Raw genomic sequence first — 12,984 nt, forward strand, 5'->3', positions numbered from 1 at the left:
AATGAATCTAGATAACGATATAATAATTTTCGTTCTGCAGGATAGCATTCTCTGATGTAGATAAGTTTTACCCCCTGTTACCTGGCCGTCCAGCTGACTTGTCTTCAGTATAAGCTGCTTTCTTCTGATTTCTAGGTTTTGCTCCAAATCTTGTAACTTGTTCTCCTAAAGCGTTGACACAAGAGACGTATGATGATGAAGTAGTAGTCACCAGGCTGATACACTAGTGTCATGTCACATGATGTAGCACTTACCTGCTCCTGGTAACTGCGCTGCCTTTCTTCTAGACGTCGCTCTTGTTCCTGCCGTTGGATTTCCAGCTCCTCTTCGTGCAGCCGCATTATCCTCCCCAACTCATCTTTTAGTTTTTCCACCATTTGCGATCTCTGGGTCTGCTCCTAGAAGAGAATCCAGCATCATCTGATTTGGGTGGGATAAGGTGGGCGTTTCACGTGTATGAGAATATCCTGACTACACAGTGACAGCAGATGTCGGAGAAAGTAGAAAAAAAGTCAACACGCACCACCCTCTGTTCTCAAAGGATATGCTCCTCTCTGTACAGAAAACACAGGCACTCTCAGCCAAGCTCGAGTATGCAGGTTTGGGTCTGAAAGACTTACAAAGACTTTTCCAATTAAGGCAGACGTGTGGAGACTTACAGCCACTGACACTCCACTAGCGGATTCTGGGAAATAGGCAAATACATTTTCCAGAATGGGATAAGGAAAAGATTGCTTATTAGCAACTTTGTAAAACAGTATCAATGGCTGTGAGTCTCGGCACGCCTGCAAGGTAAAGCTTTTACTTCCCGATCCCAGTCATAAGCCTCTCACACGCCTAAACCAGTTCCCTACACTGTACTGAAGAGACGCCACCACATCGAAACAGCTCTGTGTACAGGAATCAGTTACTTCTGAAATAGATAAACTGGTTTGGCTTTTATCCCAGATGATGTTACTGGGCTTCTTGAAAGTCAGGCTTGATTGTTAAGGGAGCTTCCATACGAGGTAGTAAAAAGAGGCGCCGTTAATCTTATCCCATCCTGTAAACCTTATTTGCATATTTCCCACTATGTAGGTTTTTGCAGGGGTGTAAGAGGAACAGTTTATGATCATCTTAATTCTTCACTTCAAGTCCAAAAATTGTATGAATTCTGCACAGGACTGTGAGGGATCATTGATTCGTATCTAACTGCACAGGATACATTCACACAACCTACCTCCTCCTCCAGCTGATTGCGCATTTTCTCCAGTGCCTGTTCATGATCCTCTTTCATACGCTCCAATTTTCTTTCATGGTCTCTCTGCAAGGCCTCACGTTTTTCTTGCAGGAGGTCCATCATCTACATAGAGGATTAGAACTGCTGTTATTGGATGTTAAATATATCTACATGTGACTGGAAGCTTGGTTTGATGTGTACATAGGTAGGTAGATAGATAATTATGAGATAGAGAGATAGATAGATATGAGATAGATAGATATGAGATAGATAGATATGAGATAGATAGATATGAGATAGATAGATAGATAGATATGAGATAGATAGATAGATAGATATGAGATAGATAGATAGATATGAGATCGATATGAGATCGATATGAGATCGATATGAGATCGATATGAGATAGATATGAGATAGATATGAGATAGATAGATAGATAGATACCTGTGTTTCAAAGTCCAACACTTGGGTCTTTTTCTTGTTAGCAAGGATCAGTTCTCCGGGTGTTGCTGCATCCTCCTTCTCTTTTATTCTCTGCAGGTCAGACACTTCCTAAGACACAAACAAGATTTCTTTTAGTTTCAGAATTATTATAATTCGTATAGTAAATAAAATCTGGATTGTAGATAGAGAGATGTATCGGACATCTAAAGATCATTAAACACAACATTCTCAAGCATTTAAACAAGGAACATAAAAACAACTTCCTCAGCATCATAATACACAGAGGAGCCAAATAGCTATCAAAAACACAATCTCATCTTTATTAATTCCTCTAAAAAGCAAATACAAACAGGTTACTGTAAGAAATTGTATATTGCACAACCATTATGGGGGATACCATGTTAGTCCTGGCACAACTGTCTAACACCACCATATACCATTATAAAAATAATTAAAGGGGCTGTGCAAAGGTCCACTCTATTTTAGATTGTATTATATTCCTTAAATTCACCTGGCTGGGCACACAGCCAGCGCTGGAGAGGAGGAGGGGTAAGTGCCGCTCCCCCCTCCCCACCCCATAGCAAGACATGGCGCCTGGCCGTAAACATGGGAAAATATAGAGCATGTTCTATCTTTTCCCATGCACGGTACAGTGACAAACATATGTGATCAGCTTACCATGGCCGGGCGCCATAGGCAGCCGGATATACATCCCCACAACGTCAGTGTGAGAGGGGCCTTATACGCATAAGCACTGAGTTATCTCAAATAACCCCCTGAGGAAGTGATCCAAACACAAAACAAGTGTTGGTGTCTCCTGGGCACTCCTGACTGTCCACCAATAACGGGTTAGGTCCTTCAGTTGATTTTACATAGACTTCTGCAATGTCCTTATGTCCCCCTATTTAACTCAAATGCTGCATATAAGGTTAAAAATGTACTCTAATATAATATTCTAATATAGAGTGGACCTTACAGTTCATGTTTACCATGTTTTGCACAGCCCCTTTAATTCATGTTATAATGGTGGTGGTGTTAGACCGTTGTGCAGGGACTAACATGGTTTCTCCCTGATGGGTGTGCAGTATACTAATGCTTACTGTAACCTATTGAGTCTCTGTTGATTGTGTGCTTTGTATATGAATTAATGAAGATGACATTGTGGCTTTTATGGCAATTTTGACTCCTATTGTTCCTCTGCGTATTACATCTGATGATTGGCAGTGAAGTAAGAAAATATATGAGAAAATAGCCCAAAATGCCTCCTGTCCTGACCTTCTCATGTTTATCCTGAACATCCGCCTTTATCTGCTCCAGATCCTCCAAATGTTTTTTCTCCATAGTCTGAAGAACCTGGATAAAAAAAAAAAAGAAAAGAAAATGAACATACAGGTATTGCAAAGAAGTGGCAGTCGCAGATAGAGTAACTTCACTCCTACGGACAAAGACTCCTATGCCCATTCCCAACAAAAGAGTTTGGATGTGTTTTATAATCCAGACGTCCAGTTCTCCTGCATTTAAGAGCATCCTGAGAGCACACCGCATACAGGTAATACATTGTACTTAATCATTAGACAGTATTAGGTCTGCTCCCTCTAGTGGTGGCTCCAAGCAGACAGAATGTCAACATGTAACTTCCTGTTCACACATAAGATTCCGAGCTCTGTAGGAGCCGAAAAAAGCTCCAACTCTCTTGTTGATAATGTATGTATAGCTCTCAGATATATTAGGAAAGTAAATCAGCACAAAAAACTTGGACTGGAATATGACATGATGATAAATAAAGTAAATGCCCACATTTTAAGTGTTGTCAAGAATATAAATGAACTGTAGAAAATGAATCAAAATGGATAAGGTTCAACAGTAATTTACATATTTATTAATGTTATAGTTAGTTCAATAATCCACTAGAAGGATTTCCTCTTGTTTCGCTCCTGGGCCGCTGGTACTCAGCCTTTTCCTTATCTGGTTGCCTATTTTCCTAGTATGTCCAGCTGTTATTAAGCTACATAGTATACATCCAATACTCAGTATATATGCACCTGATGCCTCCCGTCTGGGATACCCTCTGTGGATATCCGCTGATCAGCATACCATAGCATGGGGTGTCTGCTAGGCAAGAGCCATCTGCTCCCTATCCTTAGGCTTTGGGTTTTTGTAAGATCATAACAACTGTCAAGGACATTGCTTATATGATCTCCACACTACAGAATAAGGAGAAACATAAGAAACCCGATATAATTCTGCATATTATTTCATTAGTTCCTTGATTATCCTAGTATGATGCACGCTATTTATATAATGTTACATTTAGGCACATTTTGGATACACCTGACCAGAGATTTGTCACTTTGTAATTGGGGATGTATATAATGTGTACCCTGCAGCTGTATTACACAGGTGTAATATTATGACATCGTAAAATGCGGTTACATATAAGAAAATTGGTGTGTAAGTATAAGAAGTAATGAAATAGACAAAATCATTCATCCAAGTCATGTCCAGGGAGCTGAAGCTGAAATTTACACCTTGTAACAAGTCACTACTGATGGATATCTGGTAATGCTTACTGGACTGAAGAAGGCTGCGCAGCACATGATAAAGGAACGTCTTAAAGGAAACCTACCATCAGAAATCTACCTATTAAGCTTGATCTGATGGTAGGTTCCCTGTGATCTTGTTAACCCTAATTTATCCTTAGCCAATCCTAGAATACTTTTACACTAATCTACAGTTTATCTAACTAGTATCCTAAATTCTGGAAGAGGCTACCGGGCCGTGGGGTAGCAAAGAATACTCCACGCCCCAGCAGCGTGTGAGTTTCCTTCCACCTGCTTGTCCCCGGCACGCTGCCGCCCCGAATTGCGTCCTCAACTATTTCTGGCGCTGCCATGCGCTTACGTTCTACCATAAATTCAGATCTATGAGTTGGGAACGAGCAGGTGGAAGGGATACTGGGGCATGGAGTAGCCTTTGTTCCCCATGCTTGCAGAGGCTACTTCAAGCCCCAGTAACCTCTGCCAGAAATTAGCATATAGTTAAACTGTATTTTAGTGTGGAAAATATTTTTAGGATTAGCTAAAGATGGATGAGGATTTACAAGGTCACTGTGAACGTACCATTAGTTGTACCTTAATAAGATTTCTGGTGGTAGGCCCCAGTGATGAGACCCCCACAGATCACGAAAACAAGGGGTCCCAGTTACCTCAGTCGGACCCCTTGTTGCTCCAGAAAAGTAATGGAGCAGACGGTCGTGCATGACGTTCTTCTCCATACATCTCAATGGAGCTGACGGAAATTGCCGAGTGACCGTCCATTACTCTCCTGAAGAGGGCAAATTATAGAGCCGATTTCTTCTGCTTAGGGTTAATTCAGATAGCCATCTGGGGGGATGTATATGTGGCCACAAATTTGACGGCATAAGCGGGGCTTTTCTCTATGGAGGAGGAAGGGGTCACCTCCTCCACTCCAGCACACAGCGGTATCCAGCCGGGTGGGCATATGGCTGTGGGAATGTACCCTTATAGTGTTTAAACAGGCAGAACAGGTACAAGTCTTTCCAGCGACTATGCAGAGTTATGGGATAATGGAAATATTTATACCTCTTCTGTGTGTTTGACCACTCCTGGTTTTGGCTCACACTAACAGAAGGCCCAATCTATATGGTAATCAGTGCAATTAAATTAAAAACCTGAAATCATAGCATATACAAGAGTTAAAACAAAATATTCAATATGGACGCCCTTATTCATTGATATTATAGAAAAAGCTGTAATCTATAGGGAGAAAAATCCCTCACCTCCTGTGTATCTTGCCTGTGCTTCTCCCGCAGCTCTTCCAGGGCAGCTTCCCTATCCCGTAGCAGCATCTCCCTTTCTTGTTTAAGCAGATTTTCAGTCTCTTTATTCATTTTCTGTAGAAGATCATTCTTCTCCTGCAGCAGTCTCTCCTCCTGAGACTCCTCCAGTTGTTGGATTGCCTGCTCACGCTTTTCCCTGAGCTCCTCTTCCCGAATCCTGCACATAACAGATAGAAAAGTGGGGGAGATAAGTCTCTGACCAAGCAAATAAATAATAAAATGTTTGAAAAAGTTGAACATCTCATTAATGTGAACTGGTAATATAGTAATATGTAATGTGTTTAGGTTGGAAGATCCATCAATGTGATTGGGGTCCTCCTGACTGTTCTCATCTGAGATATTTATGACCCATCTATAGTGGAAACCCCACCTCTGGAAGCTGTTATTCCATTTAAAAGGGGTTGTCCCCAGTAGGGTATAAAAATAACAAAGAGCATATACACCCCCCTGACTGGCACTCGAGTTTAATGTGTCACCATCCATCACCAACAACCTCCGTTTGTATACACAGGCTCAAAAGTGATGACATATTGGAGTGTCCACACATACTACAGCCTGAAACTGCTGCTGTAGCAGGTGCACAGTTATCGATGCTGCATCACAGCTGAGCCTATGTATACAAACACAAGCTATGACAGCCTGAACTGAAGGGTCAGAGAGGAGCGACTATATGCTCTTTGATATTTTTATACCACCCTTTAATAGCCATTTGCTCAGCTATTATTGACTCTCTGATTGAAGCATACACAGGAACCACTACTATGGGTCTGGCTACGAGACTGAGGATAGGAGCCATGAGGGAGCCAGAAAAAGGGCTCCTGATGACAGGTTCTCTTTAATCCCATATGATGATGAATACCCCTCAGCCGGGATTTAGACTCCAAAATTTTCTCATCTGCTCTGCACGGGACAAAGCAGAAGTAACAAATAGTCCCTGGGAATCTCCCCTTACTTCATGTGTTCTTCTTCTTCCTCCCTCTCTAGGATGAGCTCAGATTCCAGTTTTAGCAATCTCTGCCTCTGAAACTCCCGCAGTTTGTCCTCTTCCTTCTTCGTCTCCTCCGCTAGCTGTTCCTCCAAGGCCCTGTGATGCAAATATTTCCATGTAAAATATGTTACAAACTAAGGCTACATTCACACACATGTATGGGGGACGTATATACGGCCGACGTCTATACGGCCGATATACGTCCCCCATACACTTCTATGGGCTCACGGCCCTGTACCGCTCCGTAGCCCGGGAAAAGATAGGACATGTCCTATCTTTTCCCGTGATACAGCGCCGTGCGCTGTATCTTCCTATGGGGAGGGGCGGGGGTGAGCAGCGCTCATCCCCTGCTCCTCTCCGCAGCGCCGATGTATGCCCGCCGTACTACGGTACGTCGGGCATACATCGTGTGAATGTAGCCTAAGAGCCAAAATAGGGAGTTGTAGCTCCATGTGATACAATGGAATGGCAGCAAATATTACTCTTTGAATCGAATGTTCCCTAGCTCCTCCGTCACATCTAGACCTGTCACTGTCATTGGGGAGCAGTGACGTGTACTGGTATAGGTATGTACAAGGACTTGCCTGAGGTGGCTCTCCTGTTGTTGATGCAGGTGACGGCTCTCCTCCTCCTCTTCTTTGTGCAGTCTGTCTCTCAGTTCCTGCAGTTTTCGCCTGTGCTCTTCCTCCAGCGCCGCCTTGCCTTCCGCTATCAACACTTCGGACGTATCGCTAGAATGTCTTGAAGACTCCTCCGCGCCTTTCTCCGGCATCGTGATGGGCTTTCTAGTTTCCTCTTTCGGTTTGGACTCTTTAGCCTCATTTAGCATGGACTGGCTGCCATGTTTGTGTGGCTCAGGTAATAATCTGGACTGATTCTTAGTGGAGTCTATATCCAGGATAGAACTCACTGGCTTTATTTCTGAAATAACCCTATAATAAAAGAGCAAGAATAATGTGTAACCAGATACAACTGCTCAAGAAGGTGTTGTTAAAAAATAAATAAATTCACCTACTTTTTTGTTATTTCCATTAGATCTTTTACTGGCTCGAGAGGATCGTCTTCACTTACATCTTCTTCAACGTCCTCATCCACTTCTTCTTCTATCGCCTCCTAAGGAAAAGCCATAGGGTGTGTAAAATATAGATAAATCTGTCATAACATTAAGGTATTTAAAAAATTGTGCTGAAAAAACCTAACTTGGCTAATACTCGAGTCAATAAAAAAGTAACACAGTACTCACCTTTCAGACGCACCCTTCTTCTTGCTTCCAAAGCTCCGGTGCCACATACGGGCCCCTGCGCAATGCCAGCGACTCACAAACAATGACATCGGCAAGCATCTGACGTCATCGTGTGTGCTGACCAAGCGCCAAGATCCAAACAAGCCGAAGAGGAGCCAAAGGACCGTAAGTATTCAAAGAGGCACCGAAGCAAGAAGAGGACCTGGGGGGGGGGGGGGGGCGTCAGAAAGGTGAGGACTCGGAGTGTTAATTTTTTATAATTAAAGGCTTGGCATACTCGGGCAGGGGCTGGCAGGCTATCCACCGAGGGGCAGGAGCTAGGTGGTGACTCTAGCTTTGAAACACGATACAAACCTAAAGATTAAGGCATACTGTAGTGTTCCATTGCATTGAATGGAAGTGAATATGGTTCTGGTGCCATGACACCCCCATGGCAAAACTTCCAAACATGACAGATTTCTTGCTATCCCAGGATCAGGACACAACATGACTGCATTTACTTCCAATAGCTGCAATAAATGCACTAAAACCCTGTGATTTATGGTCATGTGATGGGTGTTACAGCCATAGTTACTGTATGGCCTTGAATTAGACAACCCCTTTAAGAGGGCAGTAACCGTATTACATGGGTGATTTGGGGGTATTATCAAAAAAAAATTTAAAATATCTCAACCCAGATGTATAATAATAACAATAATCTTTATTTATACAGCACCAACATATTCTGCAGTATTAAAGACGCCATCACCTATAATACAAATACGTCTAATGTCTATTAACCCAATGTTCTTACAGTTTTATTCGTGTAATTTGCAGCAAGCTATACGATAACCCACCAAACCACTGAGTGTAACGCGTAGCCTGCAGCTCTAATAAATAGCTAGCTTCATTTTACCCGACCCGTATAATTTTTCCAGCCTTGTAATGAGCGGTGTGCCCCTTCTGTTATACCTGCCCGTGCCTAGTGATCACAGGTCAGGTAATGCTATGTACACGGGTGGCCGAATCTGCTAAAGCTGTCATCCAGCTGAGCCCGGGAACAAAAGCTGTAAAACACACTGCAATCACGGATCAGAATCTACAGAGGATACGGCGCCACCTATTGGCCACATGCATTCATTGCAAGAATTTTTAATTTTTTTTTGGTTCTTATAGGAATGAAAGAATTGCTGTGTCTAATAACACAAATGAAAAAAAAATTATAATATTGATGATAATGCCCAATAATATAATCATGATTTACGCAGATTTTGACCTGTGTGGTAGAGGAATTTAAAATGCCATTTTAAACAAAAAATTCAACAGAAATCCACTAAAAAAAATCCACCCTCCAAGTGTCCCTTCCTTTAATATAGTTCTTGATGATAGTATTTGTGCTTTATCTGAGGTTAGATACAATGGGGGTCATTTACTAAGGGCCCAAATCGCGTTTTTACGGCGATTTACCACATTTTTCTGTTTTGTGCCGATTTTCGCTGAATTGCTCCGTGTTTTTGGCGCACGCGAACGGATTGTGGCGCATCGCCGCCGACATGCACGCAATGAAAATCGGGGGCGTGGCCGTACAAAAAAACAACGGATTCGGAAAAAACGCTGCATTTAAAAAAAAAAAAAGTGTAGCTGGACACGCGCTTACCTGCACCCAGCCTGGCTTGGTGAAGTTCAGTGCATTCCGATGAACTTCAGCGCAGCAGCGCCACCTGGTGGATGTCGGAGGAACTACCTAAGTGAATCGCCGGAAGACCCGAATCCTCCACACAGAACGTGCCGCTGGATCGGGTAAGTAAATCTGCCCCATTGAGCACAGTCATGGATCTATAAGTAAGTGACCCCAGTTAACCAGGCTTGATTTTGATGGTAGAATTTCCTTTAAGGAACAGCATTCTAATGTAATTGATTTAGAACAAACCTATGACCCATAGCAGAGTAAGTATAGTCTGATGATACGTCTGCCCATCCAACCTGTAAACATCCAACCACTTTGTATGACATCTGGACTCAAATATTATAACGTCCCAGATTTGCACTCATTCATTTGGATGGGGCTGAGCAGCAGTGACTCAGTTCAGCCACTAGAAAGAGACGGGAGTTTTCTGCACAGTGTCCTGTTCAAAACAGCTGACCAGAGGGGCTTCCCCCTGTTGACCCCCCAAACAATCTGATATTAAGAAAATTATATATTTTCAGTCCAGAAAATCCCTTTTAAGTATATCTTACCTTTGGACTTAATGGTCCTGGTGATAGTGCACTAATGTCCAGAACTTTCTCCAGGGATCGACTACCAAGTCCAAAATCCTGCAGAATAAACCAATACATCGTCCTCATCGGGAGGAAAACATTTTTTGTTTGGATTTACAATTATAAAATATACAGTTCTGACTTACATACAAATTCAACTTAAGCACAAACCTAAAGAACCTATATTGTAGGTAAATGTATCTGTTCTCCTGGATGGTGTATGTGGTGTACAGTAGGCCAGTAATATTTCTTATAGCAGGCACTCACCATGGTTCCTGGTCCACTATGGCTCATCTTTGGAACATCTTTGACACCTTCACTGGGTTCAGATTCCTGCAATGAGAGCGAGAAGGTGAGCCTTGGACCAGACAGATTAATTTCTTGCAAATCTTTAGAAATGTTAAACAGAAAGTATTTTATAGTGGTATAACTGTAAATAATACAATAGGATGATCCAACAGAAGACTAAGAATCTCCTCTAACATAGTAGACCACCCTAGTGGTATTAAGCACCAGCCTGCCCCACCATCTATTATGCTAAATTCTGACGAGAAGACATCACCAGTGTGAAGATTCTTTATCACAAATTTTTGTCAATTTTTTAAAATATTGGATCTCAGAAGTCTTTTGTAGGGTTTTATATGGTCATTAGTATAGTACAAAACTTTTAGATTGCTGTGAGTCCATCTCTTGGCGCCCCAATTGACTCAGCATTCTGAAAAGTGCAACATTACCTTCAATGTTTTATACTTGATACTGTAGCACTCTAAGCCCCAGTCCTCCAAGTGAGCTGCAATACCACGTGCAGCCATCAGGAATGCTTTAAAGCAGGATTGCCTAAAGTTTAGACCCCCAGCTCCCTCCCCAAGATCCAATCTTGAAAGGCTGTCTAGCCAATCACTTTCAAAGAACTTCATTCTTTCAACACAATTCCAAAAAAAATTATATTTTCATTAGTTGAAACCAAAGGTACGGAAGAGTTTGCTCTGACCATTGGGCTGGGAGAGATGTGTCCACTTTGAAGGACCCAAAAGCACTGTGTGGCCAGTGGACACCAGAGCCCCTCAGGCTCATTTGCAAAATTCTAAAAGCATTAAAAAAAAAAAAAAAACAGGGCATAAGAAGCTAAAAGAAGAGCAGATAGGTGCATACAAGAACCCCCTCGTCCTCTATAGTAAAGGGGTATTCAGGTGACCGAAATTATTATTATTCCCTAAACACATGTACAACCACAACTAAATAGCTACATGTCTAGTACTAGTGCAACTCATCAAACAGGGGTGCAGGACTTCTCTTACATCCTGGGCATCAGGTTCCCCGATACTGGAACCGGGTTCTCCAGCTACAGATGTGGCAGAGTTTTCTTCCTTAGTATCCCGCTCTAGTGAGTTTTTTTCAGAGCCCTCCTTCAGTTCAGCAGGAGACATAATGTGCACCTCCTGTATATCTGTCTCCCCTCTGATCACATTGGATTCTTGGGGTCCTGGTGAGGACTGAGCAGAGGAATGGGAAGTAGGACGCGCACTCGGGCTCCCCTTTACTTCCTTCTAGAGAGAGTCATTAGTGGGAACATCAACGTGCAATTGTAGCAAATGCCATAGAAAAAGGATACACCACAGAACTAATTCTAGAGGCAAAGCACTCAAAAAAACAAGGGCCATCATGCATCATCACACAGGATGGGACAATCCAGCACTAGAGAGCGGAACAGGTACAGGGAAAGTGCAAAGCCGAAAATTACTACATCAGTTGGACAAAAAATAAAATTAAGTTGATTAAAGTTATACTGCAACCAATACGACGAAGCCATAACATCTAATAAAGTGAAAAGGTTGGTCTTTTATTCTCCTGAGCATAACATCTGGAACAATTCGATTCTACATGGAGATTCATGGAGGATGGAAACATTGCAGACGTTGTGCTCAGGAGAATAAAGACAAACCTTTTCACTTAATTAGATGCTGTAGCTTCGTCGTATTGATTGGTTTATGGTGGATCCGAAGACCAGGATCGTCAGCTGCGAGCATCAACTATTGTATGTTCTCTCCGTGTTTGCTTGGGTTTCCTCCGGGTCCTCCGGTTTCCTCCCACACTCCAAAACATACTGGTAGGTTGATTAGATTGTGAGCCCCAATGGGGACAGGGGGTGATTTGGTAAGCTCTGTGCGGCACTGCGTAATCTGTGTGCGCTATATTCCTTAGTATTAAAGTAATACTACAGTCACCTGCTGATAAAGGTTTATTAATGATGGTGAACATGGCAGTTCTGACCACAGAGATGGGGGCACAGCAGATGCACACAGCCTTCAATCCCTCTCCTCTCTTTTTACTCCTGCAGCCAGCAGTGAAGAGAGCAGAAGGTGAGGCATAGCAGGACAGTGTAATGGCTCAAGAAGCTCAGGAACAGGATGCTGGAGTGCTCCCAGTGTTCCTCTCTGCCATTACTATACAGCGCATCCTCCACAGACTTGGGGTAAGCATGAACTTTCGTTCCTTCGTCTGACAGAACTCAGGAAGAGAAGGAAAACTCTAAGGACTGTGTAAGTATATGAACTTTCTCTCCATGAAACACCTGTGTTTAAAGCTAGACATAGGTTATAATAACTTGCTAGATAAATGGATAAAGTATGGCTTAAAAGTATGCTTTTAAACAGATAAAAGCATGGCCTGGACAGTCTTAAAAGCCACCCGATTTATCATAAAGATCATATAATGCTCACACCTCCTTTTGGATTACTTTGTGGCATAATTTTGTGCCAAATTCTGAGCCTATGTTGACATATCATAAGTCATGCCCCTTTCAGGAACTTAGCATTGCCTGTAGGAAGTCGTCTTGGTCTGGGCTGGTAGAAGACCTATAGTAAACTTAATTTCTAGACTCCAAAGAGTGTTACCTTTTCCCTCAACTAATGTCAATGACTTCAATGGAGTTGGGGGATGCCAAGTTTGGAGAACAGTCCAGGTCCTAAGGTTTATTTGGCAAATGCTAG

General features: G+C 42.5%; 1 protein-coding gene across 5 annotated transcripts in view; it reads right to left on the bottom strand.

Moving 5' to 3' along the window:
- The window catches only part of CEP164 (centrosomal protein 164), a 38,965-nt gene that overhangs the window by 12,856 nt on the left and 13,125 nt on the right, over nucleotides 1–12,984 (bottom strand). For 3 of the 5 annotated variants that reach the window (XM_072155713.1, XM_072155712.1, XM_072155716.1), the window contains 12 exons: nucleotides 11,293–11,541; nucleotides 10,262–10,327; nucleotides 9,974–10,051; nucleotides 7,529–7,626; nucleotides 7,098–7,445; nucleotides 6,478–6,609; nucleotides 5,466–5,682; nucleotides 2,942–3,019; nucleotides 1,667–1,774; nucleotides 1,220–1,342; nucleotides 255–398; nucleotides 82–165 (listed from right to left, as the gene is read on the bottom strand). In XM_072155713.1, coding sequence (XP_072011814.1) covers nucleotides 82–165; nucleotides 255–398; nucleotides 1,220–1,342; nucleotides 1,667–1,774; nucleotides 2,942–3,019; nucleotides 5,466–5,682; nucleotides 6,478–6,609; nucleotides 7,098–7,445; nucleotides 7,529–7,626; nucleotides 9,974–10,051; nucleotides 10,262–10,327; nucleotides 11,293–11,541 — 1,725 coding nt within the window. The remainder of the gene's footprint in view (nucleotides 1–81; nucleotides 166–254; nucleotides 399–1,219; nucleotides 1,343–1,666; nucleotides 1,775–2,941; nucleotides 3,020–5,465; nucleotides 5,683–6,477; nucleotides 6,610–7,097; nucleotides 7,446–7,528; nucleotides 7,627–9,973; nucleotides 10,052–10,261; nucleotides 10,328–11,292; nucleotides 11,542–12,984) is intronic. The other 2 variants (XM_072155714.1, XM_072155717.1) reach the window with 1 other exon arrangement.

Source organism: Engystomops pustulosus, chromosome 6 (assembly GCF_040894005.1).
Source record: "Engystomops pustulosus chromosome 6, aEngPut4.maternal, whole genome shotgun sequence".
In the NCBI taxonomy this organism is placed as follows: Eukaryota; Metazoa; Chordata; class Amphibia; order Anura; family Leptodactylidae; genus Engystomops; species Engystomops pustulosus.